The following is a 23393-nucleotide window of genomic DNA, read 5'->3' as shown; positions in this document are numbered from 1 at the left end:
ATTCCCTCGGGACAGACAGTCACCCACAAAACGGCATATTAGGCTGCTGTGGGTGTCTGCCTCTCGGAGAAAAATAGACATATAGTATCGACCTCATGGCCAGTCAAAAAGAAATGTTTGGCCTATTAATATATGCATTTTAAAAACTTTCTAATGACTTGCTTCTCCTTTGATATTAAATATAGGCAGTATTAAGAAGTAAAAATTGCTTTCAAAGACCAGAATTTATTCAACGAACAGTAGATAGAATCTAATATTTATTGACTAAGACCTGCAGTTTATTTAGTTAAAAGTAGGTATATTCTTTAGTCAGGATTTATTATCACATGCTAAAGTATTTTGTTTTTAGTTTAATTGAATGCCTTTAGTTTTGGCACCCCTCATTACAAATGTAATTGTGTTTAATTGTTGAAAAATTCTTATCCTTAAATATACCTTCAAACAAATTATACTGGTAGGTGAAATATTAGCAGAAATTTTAATTCAATATTACTTTTCCAATATTTCAGGGTTGCAATTACTGATTTAAGGACAATAATGGATAGCTGTGCAATTTGTAGCAAGCCAGTTTCAGGAGAAAGTGACATTGTGACATTAGGTGTAAAGGGAGCAGATGGCATTAATCGAGCAAGTTCAGAACGTGGCGATGACATTTTTGTAGAGGCAGGCCAATCTGTGCACAAATCATGTCGTAAGAACTATACACGGCCATACAATATGGTAGCTGCCCCAAAAGGGGGTCTTGCACCATTGATAACGAAATTCAACAACCCACTTTACGATCGCAGGATAAACAATTCAGCTTTAGAAGTGAATGCTTTTTCTGTGGCCACTCAGATAGATATGTAGGGAGGAAAAAAAGTATGAGCTTATTCAGGTTAGAACAGTTGCTTTCCGTGATCCGTGATAGAGAAGATATGCAGAGAGAGAAATGATGAATGGGCAAGGCAAGTACATGCAAGACTTCTTAGTATAATTGATCTTCATGCTGCTGATGCCCTGTATCATAATCAATGCAATGTTAATTTTAGAACAAGGAAAGGAATTCCACGCTGCTATGTTGTCTGTTCGGATAGCGAGCCATCTAAGAAGATTAAATTTGGTTGACCAGAAGATGTTGAAAGGTCACATGCCTTTGACGAAGTTGTCCGCTATTTTAAAGAGAATGACGAAGAACAACTCACTATACAAGATCTAACAAACAAGATGGAAGAATTTCTTCAGGAATCAGATTATGATCCATATAGCACATTCTACATGAAGAAGAAAATACAAGAATGCTTTGGTGAAGATGGCCGAGCGGATATCGTGACATTATGACAAACAGCCTAACACATTCTTCACAATTTGTACTACACCCCTGAAAAAGAAGATCCAGAGATAGAAAAATTGAGACTTGTTACTGCTGCTGCAAAGATTGTGAGAAATGACATAAAAGCCTGTGTCATGTCACCAGAAATGATGTGTATCCAGGTAGCAATGAAATGTCATCCATTGAAACAGGTCTAACATTTTTACCTACATCTCTCAAGTTGCTGTTAGATACCATATTTAGTGGTAAGGACAAGAACTTAAAAATTGCGTCTATTGGACATGCAATTATGCAGGCTGCAAGACATAGAGCTATAATTTCTCCATTGCAGATAGGACTTGCAGTGCAAATGCACCATCATTTTGGCTCTAGATTCTTGATTGACTCTTTGCATCAGCACGGGTTTTGTTCTTCATATGCAGAAGTTAAAAATGATGAACGCAGTGAAGCACTTGTTAAGGGTGTAAGTATTCCTGGTTTTGTTCCAGGAGAGTTTGGACAATATGTCGCAGATAATGTTGACCACAACATAAGGACCATTGATGGGAAGAACACATTCCATGGAATGGGAGTAATTGCAGCAATTACTCCACGTAGTGCAAATATAGAATTTCATGTCCCAAGAAACCAAAGTGTTACTTCAGAAGAAATAGCAGCTGTTGGACGTATCAATATTCATCTTTATAAACAACTAAATGAGAGTTTTAGAGGGCCCTTGGTTTACAGTGAGTTACCCTGCCCGGAAATGACAGATCTAACAGCCGAGGTTGATGTTTTGTGGAAAGCATCCTGGTTACTTAAGCCTGAGGGACCAGGCTGGTCAGGTATTATGCAAATGATCCACCAAAGCAATCACCCTGGGAAGTCTTCTGTTGTTTTTCTACCAATGATAGACATGAACCCAATTGATGTATCATGTGTTTACTCAACACTGTGCTTTGTGGCATCACATGCAAGGAAGTATGATATAACGTCTGTTCTGACTTTTGACCAACCACTCTGGTGGAAAGCCATGTGTATTCTGCATGATGAACCAACCGAAAGTGATATCCGAAGATTGGTATTGAGACTTGGGCCATTTCACACTGAGATGAGCTTTCTTGGCTGTATTGGCCACCTAATGAAAGGATCTGGCCTTGTAGAAGTTTTGGAATTAGTGTACGCAGATAATGCTGTAAGCCATATGATCAGTGGAAAAGCAGTTTCGCGTGCAGTTCGTGGTCATCTTCTGGTTCTGTCTGCATTGTATGCATTGTTAATGTCAAAAGCTTACAACTTACCACTACCTCCTCATGCTGACGATGGCGAGAAAGATAGAGAGAGAGAGAGAGAGAGAAGTTACAGGTTGTACTGATGCTGTTGTTGATGTACAAGAACATAATTATCATAATGAACAGACAAGTGACAGCATTGAAAGAACTTGTACACAAACAGGAATACAACCAATAGATTATGTTTCAGAACTGCAAAGACTTCTTGATAAAGTGATAAAGAAGGAAGTTTCAGTGGAGGAATGTTGCTCCTCAGATATTCTCAAACATCTTGTTGATAAAATTGAAAAAGAAAAATCATCTTTGAGACAATCTCGTACTGCATGTCTATGGTTTCAATATATGGATATGTTAGATATTTTGTGCAAATTTATTAAGGCAGAGCGTATTGGTAATTGGACACTTCATCTACAAAGAATCACGTCAATGTTACCATATATGGCAGCTGCCGGGCACAATTTATACACTAAATGTGGAAGAATATACATTCAGCAGATGAATAACCTAGAAAATGAGCATCCATCTGTTTTTGCTGCATTCAAGAATGATCATCATGTGATACGGCGCACTGATCGTTTCTGGGCTGGACTGTCATCTGATTTAGTAATAGAGCAGATTTTTATGCGTAGTATCAAGACTACGGGTGGATTGACATGTGGCAGGGGTTTATCGCAAAGGCTTGTATGGTTGTTGTCAATGCCATATACAGCAGACATTAACAATGCAATGCAAGAAGTGACCGGTTTAGAGGTTTGCACAAGTGAACAGCACAAAGAGACACAGTCGGCCAGAATAGAAAGAGACATTCGTGACACTAAAATTATTCTCAACTTCCTGGAAGAAAGAAATCCCTTCAGTTAAGATGATGCACTCCGCAGTAATTCCACTGGTGTTACTGCAGATAAGCATGTAAATGTGGATGCATCATGTCAATTAGGTTAAAAGATCCTAGAACAAATGACCAATAACATGTCCAAGAGTATGTTTTCAAAAAGAAAGACCAGGCTGTAACCTTGGATGCAAAGCAAATGATCAAATTATATGGAGAGACAGTTAATATAGATTTCCACCTATTGTTTCAAAGATTAATTACTGTCGCAGAAGGAACTATGGAAAGCTCATCTCTTTTCAAGTACGAGTTGTGCACTAGTCCACCATCTCTTTTTGAATCATCAGGTCTAATGAGACAGGCTAACAAGCCAGTGTTGGCAGATGCCATCTGGAAACAACTTAGCGATAAAGAAAGCTCTGAAGTTGGTGCACCAGTACAATTTGTTCTTGATGGTAGTTCATTACTGCAACGAGTTCCTTGGAAGCGTGGTATGTCTTATACTCAAATATGTGATGTATATGTGAGATATGTACAGCATAAATATGGTAAGGCAATTGTTGTCTTTCATGGTTATGAGGATGGTCCTACCACAAAAGACACTACTCATCAAAGACGAACTGGGCGATGGTCTGGTACTATAGTTAAATTTACAGAGAGCATGATTCTTACTGTCAAGAAGGAATTATTTATTGCTAATAAAGAAAACAAGCAGAGATTTATCAACATGCTAGGTGAAAAACTGCAATTAGCTGGATGTGACCTACATCATGCAAAAGGTGATGCTGATTTATTAATAGCACAAACAGCAATAACATCAGCTGAGATCATGGACACTGTTCTAGTAGGGGAAGATACAGATCTTCTGGTTCTTTTGTTGTACCATGCAAATATTAATGCCCACAAGATCTATTTTAGATCTGAACATAAACAAACTACTTCACATAACAAGTTAAAGATATGGGACATAAATTTAGTTAAATGTGCACTAGGTGCTGCTGTGTGTGACAAACTTTTGTTCATTCATGCTATACTAGGATGTGACACAACATCTAGTCTGTTTGGAATTGGTAAAGGTGCGTCACTCAAAGCTTTTCAAAGCAGTGATTTTTTTAGGCAACAGGCTAATATTTTTACAAAACATGGCTCATCAAAGAATGAAATTCAATATGCTGGGGAAAAGGCGCTGGTCTGCATATATAAAGCACAGCTAGGAGATACCCTTGATACACTAAGATATAGCATATTTTGCAAAAAAGTATCAACCAGTGTGTTTCTTGTAAAGCCACGTACATTACCCCCAAATTCGGCAGCTGCTAAATACCACAGCCTACGTGTATATTACCAAGTACAACAATGGAGAGGTTTAGACATGCAAATGCATCCAAGAGACTGGGGATGGAGTGTGCACAATATACAGATGACGTCAACATGCACGGATTTGCCATATGCACCAGAATCTCTGTTGAACGTTATAAGATGTAACTGTAAAACAGACTGTAATAGTATGAGATGTAGCTGTAGAAAACACAGTCTTGCATGATCTCCTGCATGTGGTGTATGTCATGGCTACAACTGTGATAATTCAGTAGAAATTGATCCAAATGACCTTACTTTCGAATAAAATTTGTTTTGAAATTTGTGCAGTTTATGTACATGTTCACGAATAAATCTCTCTATTTACATGTTAAAAAACTAAAGTTTGTGATTCCTTTACTCACATTTACATTCATTTCATTATAACAAAAGTGATACTGAGAGAAAAATTATTACAGAAAAACGAGTTGTCTTTTGACTGAAAAATCACATTTTTAGTCTAAATTTGTCTCTGTTAACATAATAGACAAACACAAACATGTATTTGTATTGCCTTTAATACCGACAAAATTACATAAAAAAATGTATAAGGTTTACTGAAAACAATGGAAATATATCAATTACTGTAAAAATTTACGAAAAATACCCGTTTTTAGTTATTTTTGAGGTCAATTTTACACCTTTTCCACTCCCTGGATTTTATGGGACTTTTAGTATGTCTTATAGGAGGTTAACTACAACATTTCCCACCATGTTTTGTGTTTATTGCAATTTGTTGTGGGTTGGGCCTAAAATAGCAGTAAATTTACTGGACTATATGCAACGGAGGAATACTTTCGTTATTAAACCATTGATGCGACCAAACTATTCAATCAGAGAGACTTCCTGGCAAAAGTCTTACTGATCGTTTCCTAGTCACCCCTCCAATTTCCAAGCAACAGGGCTACAGTGGCAATTTGCAGAGGAGTCTAACTCGACTTACTTCTATGATACAAAACTTCCGTTTTGGGCCCAACTGTCACCAGAAATTTTCCATCGTCTAACAGAGTGTGCGCCGTATGATGGCTAGGCGAGGTTTCCCGGCAATGGTTGTGTACCTTGATGATTTCTTAATCATCACTCCAGACTATGCATCATGTATTTTTGCACTCAATACCGTTATCTCACTCCTTCGTCTACTGGTGTTTAGTACCACGTGGCATATGGTGGTGGGGCTCTCCCAAGAATTGTCCTTTCTGGCAATTGATATTGATACTAATAACCTTACGCCGCAGGAGCTTGCTGAATTGCATTCTTTACTTGTTTCTTTTGCTTCTAGGAAACGTGCTAGCTGCTGCCAGCTTGAGTCCCTTGCTGGGAAGCTTGCCCAGGCATGCAGTGTTGTGAAAGAGGGTAGAACTTTCCTTCAGCGCATTTTAAATGAACTTCACAACTTGCACATGCCCTCCCATAAGTTAATTTTGTCTTCCGCATTTAAGCTGGACATAGCTTGGTGGTTGAGATACATGACATTATTCAATGGCACACATAGATTTTTGACCACCACCCTATCACCAGTGTTCATCATATTGATGTATCTAATCTGGACTCCGGAATTTAGAATGACGGACTGGCAATACACCTTGTGGCAGCATGACTGGCCTGCTGTCACTAATTTGCACATTAATCACAAAGAGGCTTTGTTCGTTGTACTAGCAGCTAAGCGTTGGTGCCATAAGTTGCAGAACCACACTATTCTGATCTATACCGATAGTCAAGTTGCTATGGCAAACATTTACCATGGCAATTCAAGGAACCCTATAGTCATGTCTGCCTTATGTGAGCTTTTCTGGATTTCGTAAATATACGTAACAGATATGATTAAATGTCAGAGCATTTTCTCAATCCGCCACATGGTCTTTGATCCCTTGGTTGTTTGATTTTTCCAGAATTTTCACAGCTGCTGAATAAATTATTTTATAGGATTGTGAAACGATGCAAATAGCAAATGATAGAACTTATCACGATGACGTTTATAATTGTACTTTATAATGCTGAGATTTAACTAATGCATTCTGACAACAAGCAGTCTCTCGGCTGAGATAGCTATGCTGTTAGCAATGCACATTTCAATCAAAGTACTGAAGATATCATTAGAAAATGAATAATATGTATAGTATCAACGTAATCGGACTTTCTGTTTTCAACAATAATTCGAAAATATTACTTTTTACCAAAAATGACAAATTAGAAATTATGTTGATTGAGACGATTTTACATATCTCAACGTTGCCGATTGTGACGAGGATCGTAATTATAAGAAACGAATTGCATGTAATCATGTATTTAATTATTATAACAGTATAAACCACACTTAGATGGCGTGTTTCCACGAGGTTGCTGCCAAAGATGTGAAGTGGGTCCACGCTTTTGCTGACCTTGAAATCTGGTAAGCGGATCTACGTACTACCATAGCCAAATCCGGTGATTTCCATCAAATTCTGAGTAAAAGTTTCTTAGGGCTCTCTCGCCATGACTCCAATCATAACCCTGTCCTCCAGTTCCCTTCCTCCATTTTGATTCCTTCTTAGGGTCACTTATTGAATTACATTGGGGACTACAATTTTAGGGTTCAATTTAGGAGCCAGGGAGCCTTAAAGAACTCTTTTCAAATTCTGCACTTTCATTCATTAAGTCATTAATTCATCAAACAATCTGGTAATTACTCCATATCTCATTGATTATGCATGTTACTCCTAAATACTTAAATACTGTTATAACATATATAAATTTGAAACTGATCGGGTAAAAAATATTGAGTTATTCCACCACAAGAGAAAAACAATTAGTAGTAGTCTCGCATTAAGTATGCAAGCAAGCTTGGCCATCGTTGCATGTTTATTTATAACATACATAAATTTGAAACTGATCTGGTAAAAATTACTTGAGTTATCGCGCCAACAAGTCACGCCAACAACAACGACGACACCAAAATATTCCCCTTACTGTACCATACCCTTTGTTTCACTACATTACGGGCAAGGCAAAAAGGAGACTGAATCATTGACTAATGGTTTCAGTTATGACACACATTTGGTAGGAGTTCAAATAACAATTTAGAACACATGTTATTTCAATGAGAGAATTTACACTCGTATTGTTGCATCTGGAAGTTTTTTTAATGTGGCTACAATGCTCTTTATTTAATAGAAACATTAAATAATTAATAAGTCTCCTAATCAGCGAATTCATGTGAATAACTACCCGAGACTTAAGTTGAAAACATGGCCATTTGATCCAGGTCATCAGTTCCACATGTAAGTATATATCAGTCCTAAAGAGTGTTATATCACATAAAAAATGCTATAGGAAATGCTATATGACATGTAAGACCATGTTCAATAACATTTAGCATCCAAAGAGAGCTGACAAGTTTTTACTCCTGCACTGTTAGTGAACCCATGACACATCATTCGTGTGCGTTTATGCTGTAAATAACTATTCAGTTTTTCATAGTGACTCTAATCTCCCCCAAAATGGCAAATGCTGTACTCATTCAATACATATCAGATAATTTGTTCACCAGATCCAAAGATAATAAATGTTATATATCCAAATAAGTTGATACATCCTGCTAAACTAAAAACATCACTCCAGCTGTCAAATGTCTTCAGTATATAACCACTGATATATACAGAAAAGAATTCTGGTATTGCTGCCATAGTATTTATAACACCTGCAAAAAAGGAATACAATGAATGAACACCAAATTCAGCCCCCATTATGCAAAACTGTCACATTGGTTATGGTAGTCAATGAAACTCTAAGGACCTTGATTCCTCCGTTGAACATTCATAGTTGTTTACAAAAACGTTCACTGCAGACTAACTTATATTGTGGTCTGTTAGATAGATCTTTTTTAACACTGCAGGAATGCTCTTGACTATGTGAGGAATGACGCTATTGATAGACAGAATCATTTCTCTTGACTGTGAGGGATGATGTTATTGGTAGACAGAATCATTGCTCTTGACTGTGTGAGGGATGATGCTATTGATAGACAGAAGCATTGCTCTTGACTGTGTGAGGGATGATGCTATTGATAGATAGGAGCATTGCTCTTGACTGTGAGGGATGATGTTATTGATAGACAGAATCATTGCTCTTGACTATGTGAGGGATGATGCTATTGATAGACAGAAGCATTGCTCTTGACTATGTGAGGGATGATGCTATTGATAGATAGGAGCATTGCTCTTGACTGTGTGAGGGATGATGCTATTGATAGATAGGAGCATTGCTCATGACTGTGTGAGGGATGATGCTATTGATAGACAGAATCATTGTTCTTGACTGTGAGGGATGATGTTATTGATAGACAGAATCATTGCTCTTGACTGTGTGAGGGATGATGCTATTGATAGACAGAAGCATTGCTCTTGACTGTGTGAGAGATGATGCTATTAATAGATGGGAGCATTGCTCTTGACTGTGTGAGGAATGACGCTATTGATAGACAGAAGCATTGCTCTTGACTGTGAGGGATGATGTTATTGATAGATGGGAGCATTGCTCTTGACTGTGAGGGATGACGCTATTGATAGATAGGAGCATTGCTCTTGACTGTGTGAGGAATGACGCTATTGATAGATGGGAGCATTGCTCTTGACTGTGTGAGAAATGACGCTATTGATAGATGGGAGCATTGCTCTTGACTGTGTGAGGAATGATGCTATTGATAGATAGGAGCATTGCTCATGACTGTGAGGGATGATGCTATTGGTAGACAGAATCATTGCTCTTGACTGTGTGAGGGATGAAGCTATTGATAGATGGGAGCATTGCTCTTGACTGTGTGAGGAATGATGCTATTGACAGATAGGAGCATTGCTCTTGACTGTGAGGGATGACGCTATTGATAGATAGGAGCATTGCTCTTGACTGTGTGAGGAATGACGCTATTGATAGATGGGAGCATTGCTCTTGACTGTGTGAGAAATGACGCTATTGATAGATGGGAGCATTGCTCTTGACTGTGTGAGGAATGATGCTATTGATAGATAGGAGCATTGCTCTTGACTGTGAGGGATGACGCTATTGATAGATGGGAGCATTGTTCTTGACTGTGTGAGGAATGACGCTATTGATAGATAAGAACATTGCTTTTGATTGTGAGGGATGACGCTATTGATAGATGGGAGCATTGCTCTTGACTGTGAGGAATGATGCTATTGATAGATAGGAGCATTGCTCTTGACTGTGAGAGATGACGCTATTGATAGATGGGAGCATTGCTTTTGACTGTGTGAGGGATGACGCTATTGATAGATGGGAGCATTGCTCTTGACTGTGAGAAATGATGCTATTGATAGATAGGAGCATTGCTCTTGACTGTGAGGGATGACGCTATTGATAGATGGGAGCATTGCTCTTGACTGTGTGAGGAATGACGTGATTGAAAGATGGGAGCATTGCTCTTGACTGTGTGAGGAATGACGCTATTGATAGATAGGAGCAATGCTCTTGACTGTGTGAGGAATGACGCTATTGATAGATAGGAGCATTGCTCTTGACTGTGTGAGGAATGACGCTATTGATAGATGGGAGCATTGCTCTTGACTGTGTGAGGAATGATGCTATTGATAGATAGGAGCATTGCTCTTGACTGTGTGAGGAATGACGCAATTGATAGATAGGAGCATTGCTCTTGACTGTGTGAGGGATGATGCTATTGATAGATGGGAGCATTGCTCATGACTGTGAGGGATGGTGTTATTGGTAGACAGAATCATTGCTCTTGACTGTGTGAGGGATGATGCTATTGATAGACAGAAGCATTGCTCTTGACTGTGTGAGGGATGATGCTATTGATAGATAAGAGCATTGCTCTTGACTGTGAGGGATGATGTTACTGATAGACAGAAGCATTGCTCTTGACTGTGTGAGGGATGAAGCTATTGATAGACAGAAGCATTGCTCTTGACTGTGTGAGGGATGATGCTATTGATAGAATCATTGCTCTTGACTGTGTGAAGGATGACGCTATTGATAGACAGAAGCATTGCTCTTGACTGTGAGGGATGATGCTATTGATAGACAGAAGCATTGCTCTTGACTGTGTGAGGAATGACGCTATTGATAGATGGGAGCATTGCTCTTGACTGTGTGAGAAATGACGCTATTGATAGATGGGAGCATTGCTCTTGACTGTGTGAGGAATGATGCTATTGATAGATAGGAGCATTGCTCTTGACTGTGAGGGATGACGCTATTGATAGATGGGAGCATTGTTCTTGACTGTGTGAGGAATGACGCTATTGATAGATAAGAACATTGCTTTTGATTGTGAGGGATGACGCTATTGATAGATGGGAGCATTGCTCTTGACTGTGAGGAATGATGCTATTGATAGATAGGAGCATTGCTCTTGACTGTGAGAGATGACGCTATTGATAGATGGGAGCATTGCTCTTGACTGTGTGAGGGATGACGCTATTGATAGATGGGAGCATTGCTCTTGACTGTGAGAAATGATGCTATTGATAGATAGGAGCATTGCTCTTGACTGTGAGGGATGACGCTATTGATAGATGGAAGCATTGCTCTTGACTGTGTGAGGAATGACGTGATTGAAAGATGGGAGCATTGCTCTTGACTGTGTGAGGAATGACGCTATTGATAGATAGGAGCAATGCTCTTGACTGTGTGAGGAATGACGCTATTGATAGATAGGAGCATTGCTCTTGACTGTGTGAGGAATGATGCTATTGATAGATGGGAGCATTGCTCTTGACTGTGTGAGGAATGATGCTATTGATAGATAGGAGCATTGCTCTTGACTGTGTGAGGAATGACGCAATTGATAGATAGGAGCATTGCTCTTGACTGTGTGAAGGATGATGTTGTTGATAGATAGGAGCATTGCTCTTGACTGTGTGAGGGATGGTGTTATTGGTAGACAGAATCATTGCTCTTGACTGTGTGAGGGATGATGCTATTGATAGACAGAAGCATTGCTCTTGACTGTGTGAGGGATGATGCTATTGATAGACAGAAGCATTGCTCTTGACTGTGTGAGGGATGATGCTATTGATAGATAAGAGCATTGCTCTTGACTGTGAGGGATGATGTTACTGATAGACAGAAGCATTGCTCTTGACTGTGTGAGGGATGAAGCTATTGATAGACAGAAGCATTGCTCTTGACTGTGTGAGGGATGATGCTATTGATAGAATCATTGCTCTTGACTGTGTGAAGGATGACGCTATTGATAGACAGAAGCATTGCTCTTGACTGTGAGGGATGATGCTATTGATAGACAGAAGCATTGCTCTTGACTGTGTGAGGAATGACGCTATTGATAGATGGGAGCATTGCTCATGACTGTGAGGGATGGTGTTATTGGTAGACAGAATCATTGCTCTTGACTGTGTGAGGGATGATGCTATTGATAGACAGAAGCATTGCTCTTGACTGTGTGAGGGATGATGCTATTGATAGATAAGAGCATTGCTCTTGACTGTGAGGGATGATGTTACTGATAGACAGAAGCATTGCTCTTGACTGTGTGAGGGATGAAGCTATTGATAGACAGAAGCATTGCTCTTGACTGTGTGAGGGATGATGCTATTGATAGAATCATTGCTCTTGACTGTGTGAAGGATGACGCTATTGATAGACAGAAGCATTGCTCTTGACTGTGAGGGATGATGCTATTGATAGACAGAAGCATTGCTCTTGACTGTGTGAGGAATGACGCTATTGATAGACAGAATCATTGCTCTTGACTGTGGGAAGGATGACGCTATTGATAGACAGAAGCATTGCTCTTGACTGTGTGAGGGATGATGCTATTGATAGACAGAATCATTGCTCTTGACTGTGTGAGGAATGACGCCATTGATAGATAGGAGCATTGCTCTTGACTGTGAGGGATGACGCTATTGATAGATAGGAGCATTGCTCTTGACTGTGAGGGATGATGCTATTGATAGATAGGAGCATTGCTCTTGACTGTGAGGGATGACGTTATTGATAAATAGGAACATTGCTCATGACTGTGAGGGATGACGCTATTGATAGATAGGAGCATTGCTCTTGACTGTGAGGGATGACGTTATTGATAAATAGGAACATTGCTCATGACTGTGAGGGATGACGCTATTGATAGATGAGAGCATTGCTCTTGAGTGTGTGAAGAATGACGCTATTGATAGATAGGAACATTGCTCTTGAGTGTGTGAAGGATGACGCTATTGATAGATAGGAACATTGCTCTTGAGTGTGTGAAGGATGACGTTATTGATAAACATTGCCTTGATAGTGGGTGAGTTTTTCCTTGATCATTGCTGCAGTGATGGATGGGATAGCACCTGCATAGGCTGGCTCATTATTTTTCATGGTGGGTTTGATATGGCACTATCAATCGACAGCTAGAGATGGATAGAAGCTTTACACTTGATAAAGCAAAACTAACAAAATGATATGTACAGTTTTACATGTATAACTGATATTGATTAGAAGAACTAAAGACGGTCATAATATTGTATGTTGGCTTACTTTAAACAGATCTTAATCCACCTTCATGGCGAATATGAAAATATTCCTACAGTTTAATTTGATAAGTAAATTGGGAGGGAATAATAGTATGTTCCCCGAAAATTAACTTAAGGTAAACAAAGTAATTGAAGCATTTACCATACACAGCACCAGCCTGGTTTGGTGCAAGGTCTTGTGGATTAGCATATGAACCAGCTCCACCAAATCCATCGAAGAACAAAGTCAGACAGACCAGTGCTAATGCTTGACCATAACAACTACCACGACCAAGTAAAAACATACATGTACAAGCCACAAGTGAACAGAGTGACTGAAATGAAACAAGTAATTCTATAGTATGTCATGTACATAGCGCTTTAATGTTGTGACCCATTTTAAAGCAGTAATAAAGATACCTTTTGAGCATGCTTAAATAATTTTGTTTGGTATTGCATCTTGATCAGTCTGATTAACATTGGATTATTCTTCATTGTTAATTTTGTTTATTTATGAATAATTTTTTGCTTTTACTTGTCGTTATTAAGTTAATATTTCCAAACTGAGGTTGGGAGTAATACTCACCTGTAGAAATTTTCTGGCGACTGTTGTTGTACAATGCTTTGCTATAAGCCAGTCAGCTATGTATCCCGAACAAAATGAAGTGGGAAGATTACATAACCATGGCAACATATTGAACACCCACCTCTGGAGAATAAAATGAGAAATATTAACATTACTCAAGCAACTTGAATGCAACAACATTCACTGCATGTCAAGTTGTATACTTTCACTCTCACCTGATGTCTAAACTTAGAACATTTTTGGTAAATCCCATCAAAATTATTCAAAAAGATTCAAATTGAGGTAGTTAGAATATACATAGGGACACATTTTTGAGATGGTCAAATGTCTCACTCACCAATGACCATTGTGAAGTTCTAGCATGTAATCATTTACACAGACATTGTGATTGACCAAGTTGTTTTCAACCGTAATTTAGAATTTATAAAATATTTTTGTATAAAAAACATTCATGGCTTTAAAAAATGTGGTGCATTTCCTAGGTCAATTAGAGCTTATTAGCCCCACCCGGACAAAGTGTGGAGAGGGTTTGTAGTTTCGTCTGCGTCAGTCCATCAGTCTGTCTGTTCGTCAGGAGTGATTTCTCAGAGATGGCTGGACCTGGTACAAAGACATAGTGGTCAGCCATATATGTTCTATCAAATACCTGGTTCTATCAAATAATTTTAGAAGTGGAGTGGAGGCCATTTTAATGCCAAAATTCAGTCAAAATGTGTCAATCGTCATTTCTTGGAGATGGCTTAACTGATTTTGTTGAGACTTGTTACAAAGACAAAGGGACCACCCATGCACATTGTTTTATTTTTGCGAAATCATAAAATATGGCCGACTGGTAGCCATTTTGATTGTTAATCATGGCTTTTGCCTGTCCATTGATATTTCTCAGTGATGCATTGACTGATTTCAATGATACAAAGACACAATGAGGAGGTATATTGCATTCTTGTTAATATCTTGTGAACTAAAAGTTTAAATCAGACCAAACTTGATAGAGACTTGATTTGTCAATATAAGATATAAGCAAGGCAATATTGATTTTCAATTTAGTTAACAAGCTCATTCACATATTTAATTAATTTTGAATTTTGCTTAATTTCTTGTAAACTAACTGTCCGAATGAGACCAAACTTGGTATAAACTTACTTGATCTGTCAATATAAGATGTGTGCTATGCAATATTGACTTTCAACTTAATTAATGAGCTAATATGAATATTTAATTAATTTTGAATTTTTTTTAATATCTTGTGAACTAATAGTTCATGTATTTGCTATTTAATATTTATTATTCAATTTAATAAACTCAATTGAATTTCCATTGAGAAATTATGAATTTTTGTTAAAATTGATGCAAATTTTACCGAATTTAATAGAGATGTCCTAGCTGTTAACTTTGAGTAACATACTTTTGATTTTCAACTTAATCTTCCTACCCGAATTTATACATATGCATTCAAACTTTATAATTCATATCCAACTATAATCACATCTGACAAGTGGGGGCTGTGTCATCTTCAGATGACTTGTTGAAAGTAAAACAATGAAATATGCATCTTACATCACGATTCGGGAACTTGTCTTCAAAAAATGTTGGAGTCCACGAAAACAACAAGTGCCAAGCGTATCCTCCACAAACATGACTTATTGCTAGTCCCCTTTTTTAATCAAGAAGATAAAAGAAAAAAACATAGTCAATTTTGCATCGAGAAAAATCTCAAGACATAGTTCCTTGTTGTGTTATATTGTATCTGCTAAATATAAGAACAAAATACGAGAAACAAGTCATTGTCAATGATAAGTCCCATTCAGTTTTAGTGACTGTCAACATCAATGTCAAATTAACTATTTACTCTTGTGACAAATATGATACCAAGTGGAGCCAGTTTATTTGAGCAGTTCTTTTATTTATTATGTTCATTCCATTCATAATTCATTTCTAGCACGTACATTTCTTGAATCAGATTCTGAAACTGATGCATGTGCATGATGTATGAGTTAAGTCAGAACATGATCACTCTAGACATATAGAATTGTGGCTCAAAAAACAGGATTCCTTAAAAAATTGCTATCAGTCAGCCATTTTGAATCAAATCAAGGGGAAAATAAAATGCGTCAATGACTCCTTATGTTTAATGATCATACCAAGTTTGACTGAAAAATGTCCATGCATGCATGATTCAGAATGTCAGAAATGCTTGATTTTGATGATTTTTTAGCATTGGAAAGGGTGCCATTCAGCCATCTTGGAGTTGGATCATGAAACAAATGCAAGTACTTATGTATGACATAAGTACTTGCATTTGTTTCATGATGTGTGATGTATGTGTCCAGTTTGAATGTGATTGGCCGAGGCATGTCAGTAATAACGTCATTGATAACGCTATTATCAAACATATCATCACGAAATAAACAGATCTTAGAGAGGTCTACCTGAAGTACTTGTATATAATAATAATAACTTTATTACACTACTAAAAAAACCTTCAGAGGGTTTTTGTATGGTAAGGAACATAAATACATACAATACATAAGAGATAAAAAATAAAATGTTAGTAAAATAAAATAAATTAATTACTTTCTGTGGTTTTAAAAATTGTGCTCTTTAAGTATTTTGCTAAAGCTATATTATTCTCCATAATCTTTTTAAATATGGAATTCACATCCATTGTGTAAATATTTATTGAACACTCATCAAACAGTTTTTTTCTTTGTTCTATATAGCCAGTACAAAATAGCAGGAAATGTTTTTCATCTCCTAATGCTTTAGTGTTACATTTATTACAGTGTCTATTTTCTAATTCTATTTTGGGCTTTGTTCTTCTACCTAATTCTATTTCTAAGTTGTGGTCACTCAGACGGAATTTTGAAAGCATTTTCCTGAGACTGAAATTTGAAATGTTTTGCAAATAATTTTCCATATTATAGCTTACTTTGAATAGTTTGTATGTTCTCAGTTTTGTTCCCCTATTTTCATTGGTTTCACTGAAATTTAGTTTTTCTCTCCATCTTTGAATATAAAACTCAGATAGTCTGAGTTTTACTTTTTTTAGTATTTGATTCCAATTTTCCATATTGTGATCATTTTTTATTTTAATTAGATCATGTCCCAGTGTAGCATTAATAGTCCTTACCCAGTTTGAATTAATTTTTATCATTTCATCCAGGGCTAATTTTAAAATGTGATTATCTGGCAGACTATATAGTCTATGGCAGTATTTAATTTGAGCCAAATTAATTTTTAATTTTACTGGTAACCTACCAAGTTCTGCTTTCAAACCACTAATTGGCGTCATTTTACTCACTCCTAGGATAAACCTGTAAAAATGACTGCAAACTTGCTCTAAACTGTTACTGTCAGTTGTGATTTCATTGGCCCAGATTTCTGCACCATACATGAGTATAGGTGAAATTAATTGGTCGAAAATTTTCAAACTAAGTGCTGGTGAAATTATTTTGTGGTTTAAGACTGTTTGTCTGATGCTGAAAAGAGCCTTCATTGATTTATTTTTTAACATAGATAAGTTTGTTTTAAATTTCCCATTTGGAGTAAATATTGCCCCTAAATAGCAAAACTCGCTAACAGCTGTTATGTCTTGGTTGTTGATTTTAAAATTCATGTTTTTAATCAGTCTGTTGCTGCAATTAAATACCATGACTTTAGTTTTCTTTACGTTTACTTCTAAATTCCAATTTATACAATAGTCATTTAATTTGTTCAGACAGCTTTGTAGGCCGTCTTCCGTTTCTGAAATAAGTGCAAGGTCATCTGCATATTGGATGCAATTTATAGGTTTCTCGCCCATTAGAACTGGTTTATCAATTTGATCCCCAAATAATTCTGGCAGATCGTTCAGAAAAATGTTAAATAAAGTTGGTGATAAATTGCAGCCTTGCTTAACTCCACAGGTAGACTGAAATCCATCAGTTATACCCTCTGACAATTTAATTTTATATTTAATATCCTTATACATAGATTTTATTATTTCATAAAAGTTCCCCGTGATACCACTGTTTTGTAACTTCAGAAAGAGTGCATCCCTCCAGATGCTGTCGAAAGCCTTTCTAAAGTCAACAAAACATGTGTATAACCGTCTTCCAGAACTGCTGCTTTTATTTTTATTATAAATTGTTTTTTCAACTGCTGTTTTTAACAGGAAAATTGCGTCTGTCGTTCTCCTGTCTTTCCTAAAGCCAAACTGCATGTCGGTAAATAAATTATTTTCTTCCAAGTATGTGGTCAATCTTTGATTCATTATGCCAGTAAATAGTTTTGAGAGACAACTTGTTAATGCAATAGCTCTATAATTACCAAGATTTAATTTGTCGCCTGATTTGTGTAGTGGAACAAGAATCGTAGATTTCCAGGTTGCAGGAAATTTTCCACTATCTAGAATACAGTTGAAAAGTTTCTGTAAACATCTTATCATTAACTTATTTTTGGTTTTCAACATTTCATTGGCAATGCTGTCATCAGCAGCTGATTTATTGTTTTTTAGTTTGCTAACAGCGCTAAGAATTTCTTTGTATGTGATATTTGAGTTTAGATATTGGTTGGGAATTTGTCGCATTTCTTTTTCTATAAGATTATTTTGTAACTCATGATTTTTAATGTTTGTTTTATTATAGAGTTTTGAAAAATGATCAATCCAATTTTTTCCGGATATTGTTGTGTCTTGATTTTTGGTCTTTTGATTACGTAGGCTTTTCAGCACAGACCAGTACTCATTTTGGTTGGCACTGTCCATATGTTCAAGTTTGGACACCAACATGTTTTTATATTCTCTTTTTTTATATTTTATAAGTTTTGTATAATGCTTTTTAAGAGTATAATATTGGTGTTTGATATACGGGTTGGTTGGTTGTTTTGTTAGCAACTTAGAGGTACTAATTAATTCCCTTTTTAGTGTAGAACACGACTTATCAAACCATTGTTGTTGTTTTGGATGTTTATAGTTTTTATTATTTATTGTTCTTTTATTGGTTACTTTTTTAAGGCAATTATCTGCTGCATTAATTAATATTTTGTTGAATTGATCTGTTGGTTCATTGACATCACTGTCTTTGAAATCATTGGCAAGGTAGTTTTTGAACATTGTTTCAAAATTTGAATTTTGTAACATGATTTTGTACTTTTGCTTTGCCTCAACGTCCCAAATGAATTTTTTACAGTGCGGTTTCAATTTATTCACAAGCTTTGTGTTCTTGGTGTGATTGTAATTTACAGTTAGTGAGAAACCAATAGGACAATGATCTGACAAGTAATTAATATCATGAATTTTAAGATAATCAATATGTCTGTGTAAATCCTTTGTGCTAATGCAGTAATCAACTGTACTTGAACCGACCGGATTATGACAGGTAAAGTTTCCATTTAAATCACCTATCTTCCTACCATTGGCTATTAAAAGATTATTTATAGTACAAAGATCGACTAATTATATAATATCAAAGCAATCACATTTGCGGTTTTCAACTTCTAACACTTTTTACCGAAAATGACAAAAATATTCACCAAAATTAGAGAATTAAAGATATCATCACGAATTGAACAATGTGTACATGTAGTACATATTGATATACCCCGGTAGTATCAAAGCAATCAGACCAGTAGTTTTCAACAAGAAGTCGAACATGTCACTTTTATCAAAAATTACAAAAATGAAAATTAGAGATTTGAAGATATCACCAAGAAATGAACAAATATAGGAGAGGTCTACCCACTGTACATATACAGCAAGTATCAACGAAATAAGAATTGTAGTTTTCAAGAAGAAGTTGAAAATGTAACAAGCAGCCTGTCTGCTGAGATAGCTTCGCTCTTAGCAATGTCCTGAGACACTACCGTGAAGAATTGTAAACATTATTGGGTTGAAACTGTGTAGACAAAACTATATATCTTGGCATGCACCCATTTATGAGGCTTTGACATAATTAAGTAACAATTTAGTAACCTAGAGAGTTTCTATGGCAACATGCGGATACCACAAATACAAACTAGGTTATACTGAAAAACAATGTTTTCAACATTGACAAGTCATTGAAAATGACACAGTCCCCATTAAATTAAGTTCTCTTTGTGCTTGTCATATTAAAGTGGAGGGGTTGTCGCGAGTGTGTCCTTGAAAAACAAGTTCCAAGTGGCGTATACAACAGATTGTTTATTTACATCAAAACACATGTTCCGTGTAGTAGTAATATGGCCATAAATAAAAACAGCCGTTATTCGGCCATCTTTGATCTAATTATGAAACACACTGATATATATGATGTATGTGCCAAATACAAATGAAAATGGTACATAAATTGTGGAAATATAGTAGTAAGGCCAAAAAGTCAGATGGCTGTCAATCGGCCATCCTTAACCAGATTTTGAAACAAATTGTCATGGACATGCATCTTAACATGTATAAAGTACATATATGTGCCAAATTTGAATGAAAACTGACAGAGCACGTCCAAGATACCACATAAAAAAAAAATGCTTACCAGTCGACCATCTTTGATCCAATTGTGAAATAAATCGTCATGAACATGTATTCTGACATGTTTAATCTATGTATCAAGTTTGAATGAAAACTAACACAGCATGTCCAAAATACAACATTTTCAAAAAACAAGATGGCTGCCAGTCGGCCATTTTGAATTGAATCGCTAAACCACTGCATGTGCATATGTCCCACATAAAGTACTAGGCACATGCAAGAAATGAACGGAATCGGTTCACAGGATTCTGAAATACGACTCTGGACAGACTGACGCACGGACGGAGGGACGGACAGACTCAGGAACTCACGAACGGTCGGGGACATGTATCCTAACATGTATGATCTATGTACTGAATTTGAATGAAAACTGACAAAGCATGTTCAAAATAAGGCATTTTCAAAAAACAAGATGGCTGCCAGTCGGCCATCTTTGATCCAATTGTGAAATAAATCGTCATGAACATGTATCCTGACATGTTTAATCTATGTACCAAGTTTGAATGAAAACTGACACAGCATGTCCAAAATACAACATTTTCAAAAAACAAGATGGCTGCCAGTCGGCCATTTTGAATTGAATCGCTAAACCACTGCATGTGCATATGTCCCACATAAAGTACTAGGCACATGCAAAGAATGAATGGAATCGGTCCAAGAGATTCTGAGACATGACTCCGGACGTACGCACAGACGCACGGAGACCGAATTATAAGTCCCCGTTTTCGGACTTCGTCCGTGTCACGCGAGCATCAGTCTTGAAATTAGATTGGTATACAGGTGCATGTCGTGAATGCAGAAACAGGTGTATGTTATATTTAATTTATTCAAAATTCCTTTGTTGTGTTTGCGTGGTGTGGTCGGAGGACTCTGACTCAAGACGCCGCACTAGCAGGATGGGCTTTCAGTCGTCCGTGTGCAAGCTGAGAGACGAGCCAACACGTTTATCACGGGGCATCTGTGACACGCCAGTCCAGGTATAAGCTGGGGCCAGGTTACTGTAGGAACATAAATTCCTCTATTTCTGGCGGAAACCGTGTAGGGTGTCATAAATGAAACCGGTGTTGTTGGGAGACAGCGTTTACAGGAGGAAAACTTGTACAGACTCAGCAAGCTGTGCTCCGGGGGCTCGTCTGCACAGAGTGTCATTGACCATTTGCCACTTATTGGACCTATGCTCTTGTATGGCGAAGCTTAGAACCGACCATACTACCAAACTTGAGCTTATTCGAACTTGACATCATCTACCGGAATCTGACGATATTGATGGACTGTAGCCTGTGATATTGTGTACCGGAACCAGCCAAGTTCGACCGTCATCGTATGCTCAACCTGTGCTCAGCCACTGTCATTCTTGAAATCAACATAGTTGGGACATTTATACATTATTTAAAGTTTATTTTGTTTACGTACAAACTGATTTAAATATTAACAGTACTGTATGCTTTTTTTTAAATTTATAATCTATGCATAATTAATATAACTAGTATAATTTTTCTCACTTGACGCTGTAAGCGATTTTTGTAAGACATATCTCCGATGGTGACGAATATAATAAAATATATACTACCATACGTCTTGTATATGAACTGTAATGTGGTAACGATAGCTAGACCAAACATTGCCAAATTGTTTCTGGCCCGTGCCAGTGACAGTCCGAACGGGGACTAAAAATAATCTCCATATCTAGAGAATGGTTTTAACTGAGGAATATGCAATTTAACCTGATTGCACTAGGAATTCAGTATTAGCAATTTGTAGATCTAGCAAAATTACAACCTATATTAATGCTAGCCTAGGGAGCTTTCGCCGTAAATATCAACTTTATGATTTAGTAGAGCTTTTGTTTATATCAGTTGCAAGTTCTGAAATATTTTTTTATGTATTGGACACTAACACTAATAAAAATAAAACCCAAAGTAAATAGGCGGGAGTCGTTGTCCCAGACTAAATTATAACAAGCAGCCTATCGGCTGAGATAGCACCGCTGTTAGCAATGCAATTAAAGAACAGTAGATATCATTAGAAAATGAACAATATGTATAGTATCAAAAGCAATCAATATCACTTTTCACCAAAAAATGACAAAAATATTCTGAGTTAGATCCACATGTAGTACCTATGTAATATCTATGTAATATCAGAGCAATTGGACTTTGGTTTGGTTTTTTAACAAGAAGTCGAAAATATCACTTTTTACAAAAAATTACAAAAATATTCACTAAATATTACAGAATTGAAAATCTAAAGAGGTCTACCGCAGGTACATATATTATCAAAGCATTAAGGCTTGTATTCCAATATAGAATACAAGACATCTTGGTATCCCTACGTAGATTACAAGACATATTGGTATCCATACGTAGATTACAAGACATTTTGGTATCCATACGTAGATTACAAGACATCTTAGTATCCATATGTAGATTACAAGACATCTTAGTATCCATACGTAGATTACAAGACATCTTGGTATCTATACGTAGATTACAAGACATCTTGGTATCCATACGTAGATTACAAGACATCGTGGTATCCATACATAGATTACAAGACATCTTGGTATCCATACGTAGATTACAAGACATCTTAGTATTCATACACATAGATTACAAGACATCTTGGTATCCATACATAGATTACAAGACATCTTGGTATCCATACATAGATTACAAGACATCTTGGTATCCATAAGTAGATTACAAGACATCTTGGTATCCATACATAGATTACAAGACATCGTGGTATCCATACATAGATTACAAGACATCTTGGTATCCATACGTAGATTACAAGACATCTTAGTATCCATACGTAGATTACAAGACATTTTGGTATCCATACATAGATTACAAGACATCTTGGTATCCATACGTAGATTACAAGACATCTTAGTATCCATACGTAGATTACAAGACATCTTGGTATCCATACATAGATTACAAGACATCTTGGTATCCATACATAGATTACAAGACATCTTGGTATCCATACGTAGATTACAAGACATCTTAGTATCCATACATAGATTAAAAGACATGTTGGTATCCATACATAGATTACAAGACATGTTGGTATCCATAC

At 36.8% G+C, this 23393-nt stretch overlaps 2 protein-coding genes across 3 annotated transcripts in view; one reads left to right on the top strand and one right to left on the bottom strand.

Moving 5' to 3' along the window:
• The first annotated feature begins 5790 nt into the window (after window positions 1–5790).
• On the top strand, window positions 5791–6570 carry LOC146742781 (uncharacterized). Its single transcript, XM_085500707.1, has one exon. It carries the CDS (start codon window positions 5791–5793, stop codon window positions 6568–6570), a length of 780 nt encoding a protein of 259 aa, XP_085356833.1.
• A 1295-nt stretch (window positions 6571–7865) lies between these two features.
• The window catches only part of LOC144346409 (voltage-gated purine nucleotide uniporter SLC17A9-like), a 30789-nt gene continuing 15261 nt past the window's right edge, over window positions 7866–23393 (bottom strand). For both annotated transcript variants that reach the window (XM_085500531.1, XM_085500533.1), the window contains 4 exons: window positions 15386–15482; window positions 13829–13951; window positions 13406–13577; window positions 7866–8444 (listed from right to left, as the gene is read on the bottom strand). In XM_085500531.1, the coding sequence (XP_085356657.1) occupies window positions 8275–8444; window positions 13406–13577; window positions 13829–13951; window positions 15386–15482 (562 nt within the window). In that variant the 3' untranslated portion in view covers window positions 7866–8274. The remainder of the gene's footprint in view (window positions 8445–13405; window positions 13578–13828; window positions 13952–15385; window positions 15483–23393) is intronic.

Source organism: Saccoglossus kowalevskii, chromosome 6 (genome assembly GCF_978046115.1).
Source record: "Saccoglossus kowalevskii chromosome 6, keSacKowa6.1, whole genome shotgun sequence".
NCBI classification, from domain to species: Eukaryota; Metazoa; Hemichordata; class Enteropneusta; family Harrimaniidae; genus Saccoglossus; species Saccoglossus kowalevskii.
The sequence above is the reverse complement of the archived record's forward strand: the minus strand, read 5'-3'. Positions and strand labels throughout refer to the sequence as shown.